The sequence below is a fragment of the Xiphophorus maculatus genome, chromosome 4 (genome assembly GCF_002775205.1).
Source record: "Xiphophorus maculatus strain JP 163 A chromosome 4, X_maculatus-5.0-male, whole genome shotgun sequence".
NCBI lineage: Eukaryota > Metazoa > Chordata > Actinopteri > Cyprinodontiformes > Poeciliidae > Xiphophorus > Xiphophorus maculatus.
This window is the reverse complement of record NC_036446.1, coordinates 25731297-25751321: the sequence shown is the minus strand read 5'-3', so window position 1 is coordinate 25751321 and position 20025 is coordinate 25731297. Positions and strand designations below refer to the sequence as shown.

At 39.7% G+C, this 20025-nt stretch overlaps 1 protein-coding gene across 2 annotated transcripts in view; it reads left to right on the top strand.

Annotated features, from left to right (window-relative positions):
- glce (glucuronic acid epimerase) overlaps nucleotides 1-18402 on the top strand; it is a 59890-nt gene extending 41488 nt beyond the window's left edge. For both annotated transcript variants that reach the window (XM_005809583.2, XM_023332245.1), the window contains 3 exons: nucleotides 3899-4144; nucleotides 12916-13208; nucleotides 14362-18402. In XM_005809583.2, coding sequence (XP_005809640.1) covers nucleotides 3899-4144; nucleotides 12916-13208; nucleotides 14362-15093 — 1271 coding nt within the window. In that variant the 3' untranslated portion in view covers nucleotides 15094-18402. The remainder of the gene's footprint in view (nucleotides 1-3898; nucleotides 4145-12915; nucleotides 13209-14361) is intronic.
- The last annotated feature ends 1623 nt before the right edge of the window (nucleotides 18403-20025 follow it).

Here is a 20025-nt window from a genome sequence, read left to right as displayed (position 1 = left end):
CACAAACACTGGTTGAAAAACTAGGACAGCGTGTTTACCTCCGACCAACAGTGTATAATGAAACAGCCAGAAATTGTAGAAGTCGTTAAGTCAGTTTCTTAGACTTTTATTATTTTTTATAATTTACATGATTGAATTATGTGAATGATTTATAGATTAATATTTGTTTCATTCACAAATATTGCATTATAACTTTTTCAATATTTGTACAGAATTAGAAGTAGGAAAATTAGAATCTTGAAACAGAATATAAGATACTAGTTGCTACATAAGAGAATATACAAGTCGAGACTTTCATACCATATAAGATGCTGCAATGTTCATTTCATACATTTGTTAGTTTTTGCTAACATATTTTCTAGCATGTTAGCTCATCTGGACGCACTAGCTAGCTTCGGCAGAGATAATTTTGCTAGAAACAAGCTGCCTCCTAAAGCTCAAAGAGTTTAGTGCCTAACTCAACATCAAAAGCATTCATGTGGGCATGATCGACAGCGCTAAGACCCTCCTCCTGGCTAGTTTGGGAGCACCAGGAGAAAGCAGAGGAGCTTTTTTTTTTTTTAAATCACAGATTGCCTGTCTCATACCATACTGTCACAACATAGTAACAGTTTCAGCAAATATGTAAAATAATATTTTTATAAAAGTTACATACTGCAGCTTTAAGTAAAGTTTTAGCTTTAAATATAAGAGCATTAATCTTATATTTGGGTCATGTGTTTGTACTTTTTCATTAAAGAATGCTTTGAATAATTTGGTCTGCAGATCTCGCATGTCACAACTTCCTACATTTATGTCTGAGCTGTACCAAATGCACAGGTACAATTTATACAACCCTTCCTGTGCTGCAGGAAGATGAGCACTCGCTGTGAACATGTGTGTATATTGTGGAAATGGGTCATAAAAGAATTAAAGCAAACCTCTGGACTCAACATTGATTCTTGTTTCCTATTGCCCTAATATTTCTACCATTCGAAAAATAGATGAGCCACATTTACATTTCTGTACAACCACTTTAAAAGATCTATTAATATTGCGCAAGGCCACCCCGCTATTTAACATTCACGTGTGCAAACATACACACTTCTTAACTTAGTTTAATTCCAGAGGTGGAAGCAGCAGTCTATTAATTAACTTGTCATAGAGGTACCACAGGGTTTAATGAAGGTCATGGGAGTATTTTCCTCCCAGTGTGCATCACAGCCTACTGAAAAGTTATTTAACAAAACCCTCAGCCAGATGCGTTATTGTTGTAATGACCAGTCAGCATCTGGCACTGAATATTCTCCCAGATGGTACAGTTATTTCAAGCTTAAGCAACCAATTAGAAGAACATTATATCACATAAATGTAAGTGTAAGAAAAAATGTTTTAGAATGTTGTTGGATTACTTGTTGAATGGCCTAGTCTCACTGGTTTCTATTCCATATAAAACCAGCGAGTGAAATAGACTGATTGATATTGCGTACAACACAGAGAGCCTCATTTGGACACGCTTGTGTCTCCCTTCGAAATTTATCGCAAATGCAAGCGAGGATTCATGGACTAATAAGAGATGTTTTCTTCATCTCTCATTAGTCAGACAAAACAGACTGCTGGCTGTTTTGTCTGCAGTCTTTGAAACTCTGTATAACTTGTTTACTGATAAGCCATAAAAATGAATGCAGGTGTATATAAAAAAATTCTCTTCTAACAAAAGTGTCATTTGGATACAATCACTTTCTTTATAAAGTGACATTTTAAGACCCAATAAAGGATTGTCACTTTAGAAATGTCACTGAAAGTATGGCCACTTACCGCACAAGAAATGCACTTAATTCTTGGTCTGGGCTTCTTTCGCATTAATTATTGCATCGGTGCTATGTGGTACGGAGGTAATTAGGCTGTGGCTCTGCTGTGGTGCTAAGGTGACATGGTTCCTCAAATAATCACAGACTACAGAAACTGCACACATCACAAGAAGTGGATTCTGGGCTTCTTTAGACTCTTTATGTGAAAATGAAATGCATTTATTTTTCATATGGATTACTGAGCAAAACCTCTAAGCTTTTATTCATTGCTCAGATAAAATCCCCGCTACTTGTACCCCATTTTGTTCCACACTGTTTTCGTCCACTCAACTTTCTATTAATGTGTTTGGATACAGCACTCGAAGGCTGTTTCCTGGACTACTATTGAGACAGCAGTCCTCATCGTAATGTTGTGGGCTCTGACGGACTACTTCTGCTTCATTGTTCTCTGTCATGTTTTAATGTTTTGAGAACGTACATTTTTGCATAACTGGTGAGCATCACTTTGTTTTTTGTTTGTTGTTTTTTTTAAAAAATAAGTTAACTTTTTAATGATTTTCAAATTTATCGAGATGCACCTGTAAATTGTCTGGATTAGCATCCTGAAAAATAGTATTCAGATTTCCAGGAAAGTCGCAAAAATGTGTGCACACTTTTAACAGTCAATTTCACACGGATTACTTCTCTTCAGTGCAGCTTCATGCTGCTGTGTTAGGATTTGACAGCCATTTGACTTAAGTTGCTGAGGGAAGACTGGTGCAAGACAGGCGGAGAGGAAAGTCTGCCATGGGGATGGAACTAAGAGCAATGTGAATCTGCATGCATATGTCTTCATGCTCTTTCCTGTCAACATCAATCACACAAATAAATACTCAGTCAGGTTTGAGATAATCTCACTACTGATGCGCTCCAACGGTCCCCGATGTGCATTTGTGTGTCTAAGCGAAAGCTTAAAATCTATTTACTCCAAGTAACCAAGATCACAAATGAAAACGCATAGATGTGGCATTCAGATGAATTATAATTATATCATTTTCATCATAATATAAAAGATACAGATGAGTTAGCACCTAGGAATGACAACCGAGTGCTGAATAAAAAAAGCACCGCTCCACCTGATCTGATGAGATGCAGCTCACATAACAAAGTGATAGAAATGTCTGTGTCATTGTGACTGCTGAAAGGGGGGTAGGGGGTATCCCTCTCTTGCACATAATTGGTGATTTGGATTGGAGGAAATGTAAATGGAGGTCTGCAACAAAAACATCGCAGAGAGTAGCAGAAAATGGTGTGGAATCATCTGCTGCTGCTATTAAATGCTGCTGACTGTCTGGAGTTAGGAATTGATTCTGCACAACCTCTCACACTAATGTTTCACCCCATAGTCCATAAAATGATCTGCTTTTACTGTAAACTGGATATAATTTGCAGCTAGTTGTCATGGTTTTGTGTTTTTTGTTTTTTTCTTAATCTGGTCAAGCATCATCTAAACAGAATGTTCCCAAGTTTATTTGATTGGTTTATGAGATTTTGTCACCATTAACCTGAAAACCAGAGGAAGTAATTTTTTTAATGTAAACATGAACATTGTTTATTTTTATTTTTTCAAGAGATGCTTCTAAAATGTGGTTTCTTTCAAAATGTGCCACAAAGGAAACTGAAGGAGGAACACCAATGTTTGTGTTTGTCATGAAGGGGGTGAAACATTTCCATCCCAAATTGAAGTTTATGACCCTGTTCTTAAATGGATGGGCTTCGGTGGCACATGCATCCAGCTTGTCACAAGGTCTCAAAGTGAGCTATCTGTTCATCAGTAATTCTCCTGGCTGAGCTATTTCTGTTGGCTGGGGACAGCCTGCAGCGAAATGCAACAGATTAGCTGAAATTTCCCAGCATTTTTTGATAGTTTGCTCTCACTGGTGTTGTTTATTTCATAGCTTTTTTTTTTCTGTCTTGCTATTTAGCCTGACCTTTTTCTTGTTCAAAATTTGACGATGTAGTATCGGGTTAGATTTCTTTTTTTCCCTGCTTGTGTAAGTTGAATCTAAATTGAGAAATATTTGGAGTGAAATGTATATTTAAAATTGAGCCTTTTCTCTTCCGCTCAGGCGTGCCTCTCTCCACCCAATGGGGCCCTCAGGGTTACTTCTATGCCATCCAGATCGCCCAGTACGGTTTGAGCCATTACAGCAAAAACCTGACTGAGCGTGCTCCCCACGTCGAGGTCTACGACACAGCCGAGGAGAAGGACAGCAGGGTCAGCACCGCGTCCTGGAGTGTGCCGAAAGGTTGCAGCCTGAGTCGTGTCCATGACAAGACCAGATCTACCTCCGTGCGTTCGTTCAGCGCTGCAGGTACGTCTCCGCTCCTGTTTGGCCAGATGACCTCAGGGCAAGCTGCTTATCTCTTGTTTAAGTGTGGCTGCAGCCAGCTCGATGTGTGACTGCACCCTCAGGGACAGGATGATGCTCTGCAGCGAGTCACGGCCACAGTGGGAGGACTCTGCCTGTTGTGGTTGGCAGAAGACATGCTGCATAATGACATTCCTAGAAACTTGAATGATTTAATAATCAGCAGGCTCAGTGTTGGATCTTTAATTATGCACTTTTCGCTTAATCAGTGGGAAATTTCCACCTGGTGGGACAGAGAGGAATACCTCTGGTTATTGTTGTTCAGTCAGAACATGAATATATGAATATAAGTGGCTGGTAATAAGACTCCAGGGGGCAGATAAGTACATTTCTGCCATCATATGAAAACAATGCTGTATTTTACATTTTATTTAACATTAAAAGGTATGAATCGGTATGATCATCACAAAATTTTAGCAATATACAAATTTAAATATTTAAGCAAATTTGCTTAATCTATAGCCCACAAAGATTGTTGTTCCACAATAAACTGGACTGGGACTAATGATTATTTTAGTAATTGATTAAGCTTTTGATTATTCTCATGATTAATCACTTAATCGTTTAAAAAAACGATACATTCTACAAATTTTTTATTGAACCACTTAAGCCTTTTTTGTACAATATTAGGAATACATTAAAAGGTGAAAATTAATGTATAATTAAATTTCTTTTTTAAATAAAATATTTAATTGGCTAAAATGCAATAACACAGCATAAGTCTGAACCAAGTGAAGCTAAAACTGGGCCAGTTGGGGAGTTTTGGCTTAAAAACCTATTTATAGATGAAGGTGTTGTATCTTAAATGCTATATTTAAGCATTTAAGATACAACACCTTCATAGCTTTTTTTTGGATACTACACCAGTTAATAATTCAATTACCTATTTTGAGTCTGTATACACCAGTTAATAATTAATCGATTTCTAAATTGGCAATTATTTGGATAATCGATTAGTTCAATTAATTGTTTCAGCCCTTCAGCAAACAAAACCATGAAGGAACCTTTACGGATCATTCTTGTCTTACACATCATACGAGTTGAACCGATAAGATGACAGACTGTGTGAGCTTTCAGAAGGATCAGCTGGGAATGTGAAACCAAAGATGTGTGTCTGAGATTTTTCCATATCTTTTCTAGCTCTGTGTTGCAATAATATTTTCATCTACATCTAAAACCTACTTATACCATGCCAATACCCAATCCATATTCCCTCCGTACTTATAGAAAGCATTGTATTAATGTTTGCAAAAGTTAAGAAGATTGAAAAAAACTACATTTAAATTGTTGACTCCTGTTGTAGTACAACAGTATTTGGCAAACAGTTGGCATCTTTGTCTTTAAAAATACTTGGGTGTTTTTTGTTATGAAGTCAACGTTTTGTGCTCCAAATGCCTCTTTCAGGCAGACAGTGGTTATAAATAAAGCCTTTGACTATTCTTGCTTGAGCTTTAAAAATTCTTCCAGACCAATGAATATTAAAAAGTATATAACCTTGTGTCTCCTTAAGTACAGCAGTAATAGGTCTTCAGATGAAGCGAAGTTTCATTTCTTGTAATAAAACTGACTGGGGCGTAGCACCATCCTTGGTGCCGTTTCAGTGTGTTTCAACCCTGAGGAATCTAATTTGATTCAGCTGCTTTTCTTCATATCAGGGCTCATATGGAACTGAGGACACTGGGCACTAAGCCTCTGGCAGAATCTACTTTCATTTGTTGTGTGCAGTCTTCTCACACATTCAAACATTGATTTACAAAGCTGTGGTGGGAAAAATGCAGAGCAACTTCAATGCTGAAAAAAGCTCGGCTTTTAGGAGCTTGCACCAGACTGATTGAGATCTACACTAAAATACCGCAGTTACAAATATAGGCTGATTATCCAAGTATTGCTGCTGCTTTAAAAAAGGTTGGTTTACATTTTTACTTAATGTCAGTATTGTTAAGCGGATTTAGGTAATGTTACTTTCGTTATTGGTTCTGTTTTCTCTCAAAATTGGATCATGAAAACTTGCATTGTCCTGATCCAATATTGATTTCATATAACAGCCGAAGAACAAGTATCGGATTACATTGGCCTGCATCTAAAAATTTTTGTATAAGATTCCAGCATTTAGTCCGTCCCAGCATTTCTATTTAGCAGCCCTTATATCCCCCATGTAGACTCATTGGTTGATAATAAATGGCTTCGTTGCTCTCATGCCTATTGTTGTTGACTATTGTTCTTTGAGTACTATCACTTGATCAAGCCTTTTCTAACATTACACTCTTCAAAATAAGTAATAAAAGTATGTATGATATCGTATTGACCCAATACTATTGGGTCAATATCGGTTTCGGCCAATAGTCAAAGCTGCTGTAACAGAATCACATCTGAAGTGACCAAACTGTGTTGGGACAGCCCTCATAAAAAACCTTAGCTGAACATTTTGGAATAATTGTAGCAATATTTTTTAGTAACAGATATTTTCTAAAAAAGAAATTTAAGCTCTTGAAAAAAAACTTTAGGAAACGTTTTTTTCTCAATAGTTGTCTCACATTACTTTGACAATAGGTAACAGCTAAAAAAAATAAGCACCCTTACTCTTGTTGCACCCTCCATTACATTTTAATTATCAAAATGCTACAGATTAGAAACAAATCCATTAATTCTGATTAGTCAGTGGTAATTATTTAAAGCAGTAGCTATTGAACATCTCATGAAACTGTTAAACATCCTGGACACCATTTTAGTGTAACATTATAAAATATCAATATTTTGTGCTCTTAATTGTTCCTTTTAGACTAAAAGCTAGTCATGTTTGCCTCTAACACAATTTGCAAATCCTTTCAAGCTTCTTTTAACTTCTCTTGGTTTAAATCTAAATAGAAATTTTGCCTCCAGTCACAGACTATTCAGTTGTTGTGCTGTCAAACAGAAGACATACAATGTCTCTTGGTGGGCTTGCCATCAATAAATGGGACTTGACTTTGTATTTACCATTGAGATTCGGCATGTAGCTTAGGTTTACAGCTGTATCAGGACCAAAGCCATGACACAGATGACAGAGTTATTTCTGGAAGTGGGAGAAAGTCAAAATCTTTTACCCAGAGCTGACTGTGAGCAGGCTTTATTCTCCTCTTATCTCATGCTGATATTTCCAGGACACACACACACACACACATTCTCTCCTTGTCTCCCTTTCTCTGTTGAGCTGCTGTCTCTATTATACTCCCTCCCTTCTCCTTATTCCCCAGTTTTCAGCTGCTCATCATCACCACTTTTCTTTTCATTTCACCACTCTGCACCCCCTGTCCCCATCTCTCCTCTCTCAGGTCAAGTCGTCCTCATGGCATTCTTTCCTCAAGATCATCATGCTTTCATCACTTCCCCTCCCCCTCTTCTTCTGCCCTTTTCTTCATTAATCTTCTCTGTCTACCCCAGATTTCTGTCAGTCTTCCACTGCTGTTTACTCATTTCCACCCACTTACCATCCCTCTGCACTCTTGCGCTTCCTCGACATTGCCGTCATAGTTTCCTGATCCGTTCTAATGCCCCTTTCTGCTCCCTCGTCAAAACTTTTTCGTTTTCTTCCTCTGCTGTCAGTTTCTCTTTCTGTCCCTCCACCTCCCTCTCTTTCCAATTTGAGTCTTTTTTTTTTTTTCCCCTCCTCGCTGTATCTAGGACACGGGTGTTGAACAATCTCTCAAAGTCTCTGACAAGTGGATCAATTGTCTGTCCCCTGATAATAACCTGCCATCTACCATCCACACATTCCTTCACGAAGGCTTTCTACCATTGAGCACCTTTATTTTCTCAGTCCCAGTATGGTTGCGTGATGCTTCAGAATCACATTTTGTACCGATCCTGATAAGATGTACACATGCAATTGCAGAAAAACTGCTTTTGCCTGGGTGTCCATGGTGCTGTGCAGACATTGCATGACTGTTCACCTCTTTCCGAAATGTGTGAAAATCTGCTCTAGGCCAAAAAAGTCCCAGAAAGCAGCTGCAGCATCCAGGTCTTTAGAGTAACACAGTGTGTGTATTGGTTAAATACAGCAATATGCTGCTAATTAACCAGCGGCTTTAGCTAATGTGGCCCAGTTTTTCGGTGGTATGTAGCTGCACACACTCAACACCACTCCAGCCCCACAGTCTGAAATCATCCCTGGTTTATGCATGATGGTATTTCAAGGTTTGTGCAAAGGAAAACCTGCTTCCTCTATCTTACAGCCTCACATCGGAAAATGATTAAAATGTAACTGCTTATTAGAGGGGTTGTGTGTTCTAACATGAATACAATTTTTGCATAATAAAAGGTTCAAGGGCTGCACAGTGGCGCAGTTGGTAGCACTGTTGCCTTGAAGCAAGAAGGTCCTGGGTTCGATTCCCGGCCTGGTGTCTGTCTGCACGGAGCATGCGTGGGTACTCTGGCTTCCTCCCACAGTCCAAAAACATGACTCAGGCAAATTGATCTCTCTAAATTCTCCCTAGATGTGTGCATGGTTGTTTGTCTTGTCTGTCTCTGTGTTGCGACAGACTGGCCCCCACCTATTGCCCGAAACGTTCGCTGGAGATAGACACCAGCACCCCTTCCGACCCTGCCAGGTACAAGGGTGTACAGAAAATGGATGGATGGAAAAAGTTCATTTTTTTTGTCATCAGCTGTAGAGCTTGAGATTTGTTGTTTTTGCCCTTCCTATTTTACATGATAGGAATGATAATGGGCAACCTCATTTATTTTTTAACTTGACTGGTTTTATATATAAATATATATTATATATGTTTTGTTTTTTTGGCCCTTTTAACAATACATTAAACATTCAGTATTGTAATAAAATGAACAAGGAAGCCTTTTCAGAACATTATTTCTTAATCAGTAAGGATCTGAAACAGAAGCACATTTGCCTTGTTAAAGTGCTTAAGAGATCCAGCTGCCTTCCATTTGAAGCACTTAGGATTTACCGCGTCCTAAATATTTAGCTTTCAATTTCTTAGTCTAGAAAATAAGTTACCGTCTTCTCAGCCTTAAGAACAGGATATAGGTCACTCTTTCTCCAAAATGCTTGCTGTACTTTGCCAAGTGTCTTAAATTGGTGCACGAAAGTCTGCATTTGAGTAAGCCATAATGTTTCGGGCTTACTGTGAAATGAAAAGATGGATATTTTATGTGTGTCCAAATTCAGCGTCTGCATCCTTCAAAGCAGTGGTTCCCGATCCTTTTGTGTTGTATTTTAAGAATATTTTAATTTGTGGGAAATGTTTTTAGCATAATGGGGTAGAGGCTTAACTTTTTATGATGTTTGTGGTATTGCAGTGATAAACTTGACAATAAATGGTCTTTGAGGCAGTTTCTGGCAATAGTTAAAAGGCCTGCCACTGTATATCAATAGATCGTCAGAGCCCCAAAAACTATACTGTTATTAGAATAGTCTACTTCTGCACATCATTTACAGTTGGAGCACTAAATAGCATGCAATACTTGCATTTAATCGTGTTTATTGCAGATCTCATGAAGCCAATCCCAATTATATTCTTACATGTTCCTTCAGGATATATTTCAGTTCTTATCAGGATTAAAAAAAGCCTCCATTAAGCATGATCATCACCAAATTTTTCTCTGTTCCTGTGATTCTCAGTACAAGCCATTCCTGCTCTGCCTCACTTGGTGGATGCTTGATTGTGAGACGGCAGCAGTAGGAACTGTTGGCAGTATCTTTTCCGCAGCTCTGACAGCGCTGTAGGAGAGTGAACAGTTTACAGTGAAGATGACATCAAAAACTGTAATACTGGGTTACATGCGTGCGGCGAGTCCCCTGTGCATCATTAGGCAATCTGAATCCAGCACAGGAATAGAGCAAGCTGCCTCTACCAATAAACATTGCATCACTGTGGGAAAAATAAAGACCATAAAGGGGAGAAACAGAGTTAGATTTGTGTTTATTTGCCAAAATGGAAAAAGATCTCTGGTGACTGGGCCCAGATCTTGGCCCTAAATAGGAACACATGAGGGGATTTAATCCATAGCTCCACTGACAAAAGCTCTCCATTTGATTTAGATCACTATAGTCCTTTCTTTTTCACTTGAGATGACAGAAAAACTGTTAAGGGCCTGACTTATTTAGCAGAATTGAGAGGGGGGAATTGAGGGGGATTGCTCAAGAAATGGTCAGCAGGGTCTCTCCAACAGCTTGGATCCAGAGTTTCCATGGCAGCTGTCACTCACTGATGGGAGGTGGTGTTCCCCATCACTTCAATTACTCCTTGGGATTAAGTTCAGAGATGCTCCACAAATCCAGGACAAACAATTTATGCAACAGAGAACCCCCGGCTTGCTGAAGGCACAGTGGGATGTTTGCTTCCAGCTGGATTCAGTGATGCAGCGCTCAGAACGAGTCAAAAACACTGCAGTCTCTTCTTTCCAGGTAGACATGCTGTGTTTGCACTAGCAGCTGTAAATAATCCATCCTGTCAGTCTGGAAATGAACTTTGGTAGAAAGTAATGGTGCAGTGGTTTTTATGCACTTCTGCTTTTAGGCTCCCATCCCCCATTCTTTTTTGTTGTTTTTATGTAAAAAAAAAAAACTAGCAGATTACTCAATCATTTACTGTACCTCCCACCAATGATCAGAGGGCAAGAGGCAGAGGTATTATAGAGGTCACCAGTCCATTACAGTCAAATTGCAACCAATTTGAAATGTATGTGTAGTATTGTTAAACATACTCTTTACAACTCGGGGTGCAACAAAAATTTGGCCGACCAATAATCCAGCCACCTGAGTTTTCTTAATGTTTTGAGATCTGCAATAGTCCATAAGAAACCGATCTTTTCCACCAATCTTATCTACCTCTGCAAAGGTCTGAAAATCAACCGCTGTCCTCTTTTGCCCTGCTGTGAGAGCGCTGACTGACCCGCCAACCAGGTCATGTCTGTATGTGTGTAATAAATAATATTGACCTCTCTGCTCCCAACTTAGCAGTTTTGTCACAATATTTTCTGACTTTTCAGATCCAATCAGTATCTGCCAAAAGCAGAATTTGGCTACTTTAAAGACCATTGATCGGCTAGAAAACTGCAATCGGTGCACTCCTAGTTGAGAGAAAACTAAATAACTAAGGGTTTTAAGGCTATTATCTGTAGAAAACCGGAATTACCTCCTTGGAAATAATGGATTAAATCATATGCAGACTGAAATGTAAAAAAACAAAATAGACAAAAAAACACCCATCCTTTTTGGATGTACTCTCTGAGGACGGTGAAAATCTGATGTGGATAAAACATGCAGAGATTGTGAATGAATAATCACACGCGCGTTTCGCTGTCGCCCCATCATTTGTCACATGTTCCTGTGCTGTGATGTGCACTGCAGGTCCTAACTGTGCATATGTTTTCAAGCGCTCATCTCTCTTGCTCACCAACGTGCCCGAGCTCCATTTGCACTGATATATTTCCAGCAGCGTGTCATTTCTGTTTCCCGGCTGATTGCTAAACAGCCGCAGAGCCGAGCGGTGGAGGTGGAATCTCGTCTGTATTCCCTGCCCATCCTTTATTGATGGCAGAGTAATCACAGGGCCAGAGTACAAATCCACTTACCCTCTACTTTGCCTTAAGTAATGGATTTATGAGTGCATTAAAGAGCCGTAGTTATCCAGAGGCCCCTGCCAGACTGTCTCTCTGCTCATTCTCTCCCTGATCGACTGTCTTTGTGTCTCAGTCGGACTCATCTGCTTCTGCTTTCCCAGCTCCTGTCATGTGAGATCTCTCTGTCTTCTGATTCCCAATTGTCTGCTCCTTGTTGCCTCATTTTCACTCTCTATGGAGTTTGGCTGGCTTTGGGAGCATTTGTGCGACCCATCATTGCATTACCCTTTTTTTCTCCTTGACTTGTATCCTCTCATCTTTTATCCCCTGGGAAGCCCTGATTAGAAGAAAAAAAAATCTTTTTCATTTTCTCCTTGAAGACCAAGGGAGCCTGGCCGACAGAGAGAGCTGACTCTTGAAGAAGTTGGTGCTTTGGGGGCTCGAGGCAAAGTTGGCACCAACTTAACTGCCTGAACTAAACCGACATTAAAGCAACTCTCTCGGTGCAGAGCTGGAGGAGAAGGGTGAAAAGCTGAACTTTCTAACTCTGAGCTTTGCGGGGAAGAAATGCAGGAAAGCAGATGAAAAAGTTGCAGCACCAGATCACTTTCTTTCCGATGTTTTCCTCTGCTTCTTGTCGCTACAAGGCCCCTTTTTCCTCACATACTCCTAATTAATCTCAGTGTGACACATCTGCAGTGCGCATCCCATGAGAGGTTTGTCTGGGTGTGTGTGCACTCTGCATGTCTCCCATTTATCTGTCACGCATACAGCAGGGCACTTCACACGACTGATAACAATACAAGACGCTTGCTGGTAAGAGAAAAAGGTTTTGACCATGAATTATTTCAAAGCTTGCAGAATTTTTTTTTTTTTTTTGGAACGTTTGGAAGTGGGAAAGTATTTTCTGCACTAGAAGAAAGCTCATATAAATAAACCAAGAAAGGAGAGTGCATTAAAAGATGCAGATAAAAAGGCTCCTAGTCAGTCTGCTGGAACAGGTCATCCAGAATTCGTCAGAAGCCATTTTATATAAGTCAAGTGAGGTTGGAGCCTTTTTTTTTCTCTTGACCCAGTATACCGCTGTAAAATCTCAGCTAATTCTATTCATCTTTCACACCTTCCCTCCATTACTTCCCACCAACCCCTCACAGACTCCTCAGAGGGCGTATCCCTGCAGCTGGGCAACTCGAAAGACTTCATCCTCAGCTTGGACTTAAGGTTCTCCTCCAACGGCAGTGTGTCGGTGGTCCTAGAAACCACAGAGAAGGGGCCTCCCTTCACCATCCATTACGTTACCAACACGCAGCTCATCGCCTTCAAAGAGCGCGACGTCACCTACGGCATCGGGCCTCGATCCTCCTGGAGCACGTTGACCAGAGACCTGCTGACCGACCTCAGGAAGGGAGTCGGGTTGTCGAACACGAAGGCTGTCAAAGCCACAAAGGTTGGTTCAAATCCGAACTCGCATGTGGATAAAACTTATGGAAACTTTATTTAAAGGGTTAGTCTTTACATTATCGGTAATCTTTTTTTTTTTTTTTTTTAAAAACAGCCTTTTGAATATATTTTTCATTCTTTACAAACCACAGAATTAAAGTAAACAAAGTTTGAAACCTATGCATAAAATCCTATATAACCGCTTTTCTTGGAGACCAAAAAATACCTGGTGTTTTATTAACTTTATGAATTAGTTACAAATTTGTCAGACATTAAATATTAGACATCTCTCTCTATAATATTTAGTTATCATTTTAGGAAAGAAAAAAAATTGACAAGTGGTATCATTGCTAATATAAAAGTGACTTTATTGATGAGTCCTGTGACTGATTTGACTTTGATAATTTGTTACTTTAGTTGAGTTAATGCAAGATGTCCGCACATCCTGAAAAAGCATTAAATTCATGTATTTAAAATTAAGGCCGTAAATTGACTCATGTTCATTAAATAAAATGTTGCCCTTAAAAACATTAATTATAAGTCTTAAATTTTGTCTTGGTACAACCACATTATCTCCTATATTCTAGGTAGATTCAGGACTTTCAGAACTTTTCAATCATCAAAGTCATCAAAAGTTTGAGTCGCGCGCTGAAATGTTCACTGCGACAGAACTGTGCTCTGTCTCAAGACAGTTAATGGTACCGGTAACAAGTTGCTAATAGTTGCTAGCTAGCTAACTTTTTTGAGTCTATCATAGGTAAGTGTAAAACTATCTGCAATTGGCTGGACAATGTTCATCTTTGCCACTAGCTCTGTTGCCAGCACATATGAAGCTGCATGCTTTCTGTGCAAGAAATGCTTGACACTATAGGGGTTAATGCTGTAGCAGGTTATATGCCATGTGAGAATCACAAAGCTGCTACCAAGAGCCACAAAAAGACTCCAGAAAGTAAAATTTTGTTCCCTTGAAACAAAAAAATACATTTCTTTTGCACATTTCTGTTTTAAATTTTGTAATAGTGATTTTAAAAAGTCTAGAATTTGAATTGGGGAAACCTAACAATGATGTTATTTGTGGGTGTGATTGTTACAAAAGTTTTAAAATAAAGTCACTAATTTAGTCCCTGATTCTTTCTAATCTTGTCTGCGTTTCTGCCCAGATCATGCCCAGACGGGTGGTGCGGCTAGTCCTGCATGGACATGGCTTTGTTGACAACGTCACCATCTCCACCACTGCCCACATGGCCGCCTTCTTCGCCGCCAGCGACTGGCTGGTGCGCAACCAGGACGAGCGAGGGGGATGGCCCATCATGGTCACCCGAAAACTGGGCGAGGGCTTCCGGCCCCTGGAGCCTGGCTGGTACTCGGCCATGGCCCAGGGCCAGGCTATGTCCACCCTGGTGAGAGCCTACCTCCTCACCAAGACCCAGGCTTACCTCAACGCTGCCCTCAAGGCGGTGGGACCGTACAAGGTGCCTTCAGCGCAGCACGGGGTCAAAGCGGTGTTCATGAACAAGTACGACTGGTATGAGGAGTACCCCACCACGCCCAGCTCGTTTGTGCTCAACGGCTTCATCTACTCCCTGCTGGGACTTTATGACGTTGCTGACACGGCGGGAGAGATCCTGGGCAGAGAGGCGGGGCAGCTGTTCAGCCGTGGCATGGAGTCCCTCAAGGCCATGCTGCCCCTCTTCGACACGGGGTCCGGGAGCATCTACGACTTGCGTCACTTCATGCTGGGCACGGCGCCCAACCTGGCCCGATGGGACTATCATACCACACACATTAACCAGCTGCAGCTGCTGGCATCCATAGAAAACGCTCCCATCTTCAGGGATGTGGTGAAGCGCTGGAAGAACTACTTAAAAGGGATTCGTGCCAAGCACAACTAGTCGAACTCAGCAGATTTTACCACTGAGTTTAGAAGAGAATCAATGTTTAGGCTGTAAGAGCAAAGCAGAAGATTTTATAGAGAAACATGTGTGTGATGGTGTGCGGGGGTGCGTGTGCATGCGTGAGTCACTCCTGGTTAACGGCCTGAAAGATGAGTTTCGATACTTTAACTTTGTGCGCACTGTTGCTGGTTTGACATTTGCTGCTACGTTGACTGTAGCTCAAAGTTTGCGTCCCTGGAGCTAGTGTTTGTAATTATACACAGACCTAGCTTCAGCGTGTGAGTGTTTCCATTCATAAAGAATGATTGTGTGTTTTGTTAAAAAAAAAAAAAAATCTACATAGAAAAAAAATACACATTGGAACATTTTTGACTTTCTTTAATGCATCAAGATTTCTCTTATACGTTTTCTACTTTTAATCAGATTTCAGAGGTTTACTGAAGTAAGCTGTGAAAATCAGAGGGCGTATAAATGTTGCCAAGAGAAGTTAATATTATCAAAAGATAGTTTAACAGTTTATATTTTTCCAGTGCGTGCTCATTGATCATTTTAGTTACATTTCACAGATATAATGACAATGAAGGATTATCTCAGTTTTTTTTTTCTCCTTTCTCATTTTTTCATCTGTTAGTTTGTCTAAAAATATTCAATAGATGTCTAGCAAGCTGTTTGAAGTCAGCTCTGAAGGATAAGTAATGGAGGTAGCAGAAGTGTATCTGAGATAAACCCGTCAAGCTTTAATCTTTAACAGTTGTGAACGCTGTTGCTACCAACAAACTCCTCTTAGCTGCTTTGCTGTGTTTTTAATAGGACACTAAAACAGGAAACCAGGCCAGGCAAAAGAAAAACCTCCGCTTCTCTTTGGGTTCACTTTGGAAAGTTAACGTGTCGTCTGTGAGACCTCTTCTGAACCGGCATGAGCGCCATGGTGATTGCAGCTAGTCACAGATCAGGAAAAGAAAAATTAGCAAAAGAAACATTGGCCGTCCTTTGCAGCATCCTCCACATTTATTGACACCCCGACTAAAAATGCTTTAAACACCTTCCTAAATTCATCTCATCTTCTATGTGCATAATCCCAGTCTAGACTCCTCATTTCAGTTTAATGGACTCAAGCTCAAGGATTTATTGAAGACAGCATTCTGACCATCTTCCCCTTGTGTGTCCTTGTTTATTTGCAGCTTCAGTACTTTTAAACCATAGAAATTTACGAGTTTTATATGCGTCTTACTTGAATGGCGTGCTCTTTTCTTTCCTATTTTGAAGACTGGCAAAGAGAAATGTCTATTCCTGTACACTGATCAATACACGTGAAAAAAGTTAGTTAAATTTTTCTTCCTTTTTTAGAGACTCCAATCATTAATATGATTTTCAAAACTTCAGTGTGTGATTACGGTATTGCAATAAAAAATTGCTTTATTTTATTCATTTTCTTTTTACTTAGGGGTGCCTACAAACATGGAGAGTTAAGTTTATGACTCAGGAAAAGAACAGATCGAAGCTAACATGTTCACCTTTCTTAAAGACGTGTTGGCAACACGACTGCGACTGGAAATAGTTGTTGCCTCACTTATCAATGCTTTTGTTTGCCGAGTTCTAAAAAAAAATTCACTAGATCACTCCTAATTTAGCGGTCTAACAACTAAACCATTGTTGTTCATTTTCCTTGCGAACGTTTCCATCTTAAAAGCCTTTCTTCTGTCGCACTCTAGCCCTGATTATTCCCAGAAACAAGTGTGGGCGGTGTCGACGCGCGTGGAGGTAGACGGATGTGGGCAGCGGAGCCGCAGCTGTCACGTCGGTTCAAAGCGTTTAGATCCAGACAATGCCAGCAGCAGCTGGAGATAAATTCTCAAACACGGATGCTGCCGGTCCCCGCAGACTCCTGTTGCTCCCTCTCACCTCCTCTAAGAGCGTGAACCCAGCCGTTTTTAATCCGAGCCACGCGGAGGACGCTCACAACTCACCCGGCTAATAGGGTGGAGAGGCCGCTCGCGGTTCCAGTCGCTGGCTGCGGATGAGTCAGTGCCCTCTCCAAACAAAGTGGAGCTCCTCCTCTGCATCAATGGAGGTCTGATCGATCTGCTTTATAGATTAACACCGGGAGATTCGGGGGTGATTCATCCTTTCGGGGGAGCTGGTGGGGATTTTCATTTAGAAAAATTGTGTAATCGGAGATCAGATCGTATTCCCACACAGTCAGCTTTCAAGTTTTAATGCGCGCTAAGCGGACAAAATCGAAGGACCCAGTGATTTATTTTGATGCAGTGTTGGATTGAGTTAATCCTTTTAAAGCCGAGACATCTCATTCTGTTTGGTTGATCCTGGAAATGGAACCTTTTACTCACTCTGTGTTTTTGCGTGTTTCTTCTATATTACAAAGTTTATTACTTTCTTTTAAAACCAAGAAGCATATGAGCCATCTTTTCTCCATTTTGCTCCTAGACAGTATTCACCTAATTGACACACGAGCAAAAATACATCTTCGAAAAAGGAACATTCATAACTGGAAATTTTGTGTTTTGATACAAATTTCTATGTTATTTTATACCAAAGTCACTTAGTGGGTAATTTTATTTGTATATATTTGTGCAAACTGACTTCCATTCAGCATTTGGCGTTAGGTTTCCGCAGACACATTATGGAGAAACACTGCCTTTCGATTTTAGGCGTAGACTGAGCAGATTATAGTAAAGGAAAAATAAATAAAAAAAGACCAGCTCATGTTAAGCTTGCTTATAAGGAAAAAGGAGATTTGTGCAGCCAGTGGTTAGTTTAGTCTGCTTCTGATTTAGAGGGAAACGAACAGAGAGCTGCAAGCATCTTCTTTTCCAGGATCTGTCGGGTTCAGAAGCTGCGGGTTAAGTTCATTTTGGTTAATAAAAGCACAACTGCAGGTTATCGTCAACTGATTAGTTGCATTTCTTGAGTTTTTTTTTTTTTTTTTCTTGTTTTAGGATAATGTGCAACAGCTTTGCTAAGCTGCTGTTGTTGTTCACTGTGTAAAAATGGGTATGGGAACTTGTTTTCTTCTCACTTCAGTAGAATCTCTGATTTAACAGAAATCTTCAACAAAACGACCTTTTGAGGTCAGTGTGATTTATGCAATAAGATGTTTACTGGGACTGGTGACTCCACCACAGACCCAGAGTGGTTGTTTAGAGTTTGCAATCTAAGCACAATGTGCAAATGCTCCCATTTTTTTAGTCCAAGTAAGAGGTGTTTATATACAGAGTAAATCTTTGTGCTTTAAAACTTTGCTTTCTAAAAGTGTAAAAAAAATAAATAAATAATAAAATCATTTTTCTTAAACTTTTGTGTTTCTTCATACCTCTGACTGGAACTCGTCTGTTTAGCTAATTGTTACTATTGAGGGTTTTTGTGTCAGTACTTAGTTCAGCAGCAAGATCCGCAAATAGTTTAGAAACTATTTCTAATACTTTAAGCCAGATTTCAGCTTAATTTTCTCTAAAATATGAATAAATAAAATCAGTATTCCTGGGATTTTTGTTGGGGGAATTAAAAGCACGGAGTATTTCACCACTTTGCAGAGAATACTGATAACTTCTTTTTTTTTAAATCCAGAAATAAAATAAATTTCCTCATTTAACGTCAGATTTACTCAGACAATGCTGTAAATAAAGCTGAAAGCAGAGGTTCACATACACTGTATAAATGTTGCATCATTTTTTTCTGACTGATAAATCAGACTAAGCTTATCCTATTTTAGATCAGACAGGATTACCAAAATGATTTCTATTTGCTTAATGCCAGAACAAAAGGATTTGTTTAGTAAGTTATGGGGGGGAGGATTCTTTTTAAATTTGGGAGGCTGCATAACATTAACATGCGTTTAAAGAATTTCATAAAGTCCAGATGTACGTGTCAGCTTTGTATGCTTATAATGGATTAATCAGAGACACACCTGTGAATGTATCTGAAGACAACACCTTAAGTAAGCTGCTTCCTGTCGCATAGAAAACAGAAATTGGGTAGGAAGAGAATGATGGGTCTCCGCAGGTCTGGTTCATCCAAACATACAATTTCCAGCTGTCTGAAAGAGCCACATTCGCATGTTTATAAGATTATCTTTAGTTTTAAACACCATGTGAGTGTCTTCAGAGAGGAGACTAGTCCTGCGCCACTGAGATGAACGTGTTTTTGCATAAAACACTATAAAAGCAAAATACTGTTAAAATGCTGCCTGAAGCAGGTAAGCCCAAAAGTCCGCTCAGAGAGGAAGAAGACAAGAGCTTAATTTTAGGACATGTCCTATTTTCTGATTAAACTAAAAATGAACTCTTTGACCATAAAGACCAAAGAAGAAGCCTCACAACCCTGAGAATACCATCTCAGTAGTGAAGTATAAGGTGGCAGCATCATTTTCTGAGGTTTTATGACCCAGGAGGGACTGGTTCACTTCACAAAACAGATTACCGGTATATCGTGAAGAAAGAACATTAGGTGGAAATACTGGAGCAACTTCTTGAGACATCCACCAGGAAGTTGTAGCTTGGTCACTAGTGGGTTTTCCAAAAGGCATTCAGCCAAAGGTCAATGTTTAAGAGGCCATCACAAATCGCAGTCCAATAGAACATTTGTTGTCTGAGCTAAAGAGACGTGCGTGAGCAAAGTGGCCTACAGAGTTGACCAGTTCTGTTAGTTGGAATGAACCAAATTCCACCAAATGCTTGTAAGATAACTTGTAGAAAGATCCCAAAAATGTTTGTCCCCCAAGTCATGCAGTTTAAAAGGCAATTCTACCAAATACAAAAGAAAAAAAAAGTTGAGACTTTAGAAAAAATACCCAAATTATCTCTCTCCCTTTCATTAATCTGACATTTAGCCAAAAGAAATACTTCCATGACTAGCCTAAAACAGGAAACATTTAATGATTTAATGTTAAACAGTGAAAAATGTTTTCTTTAT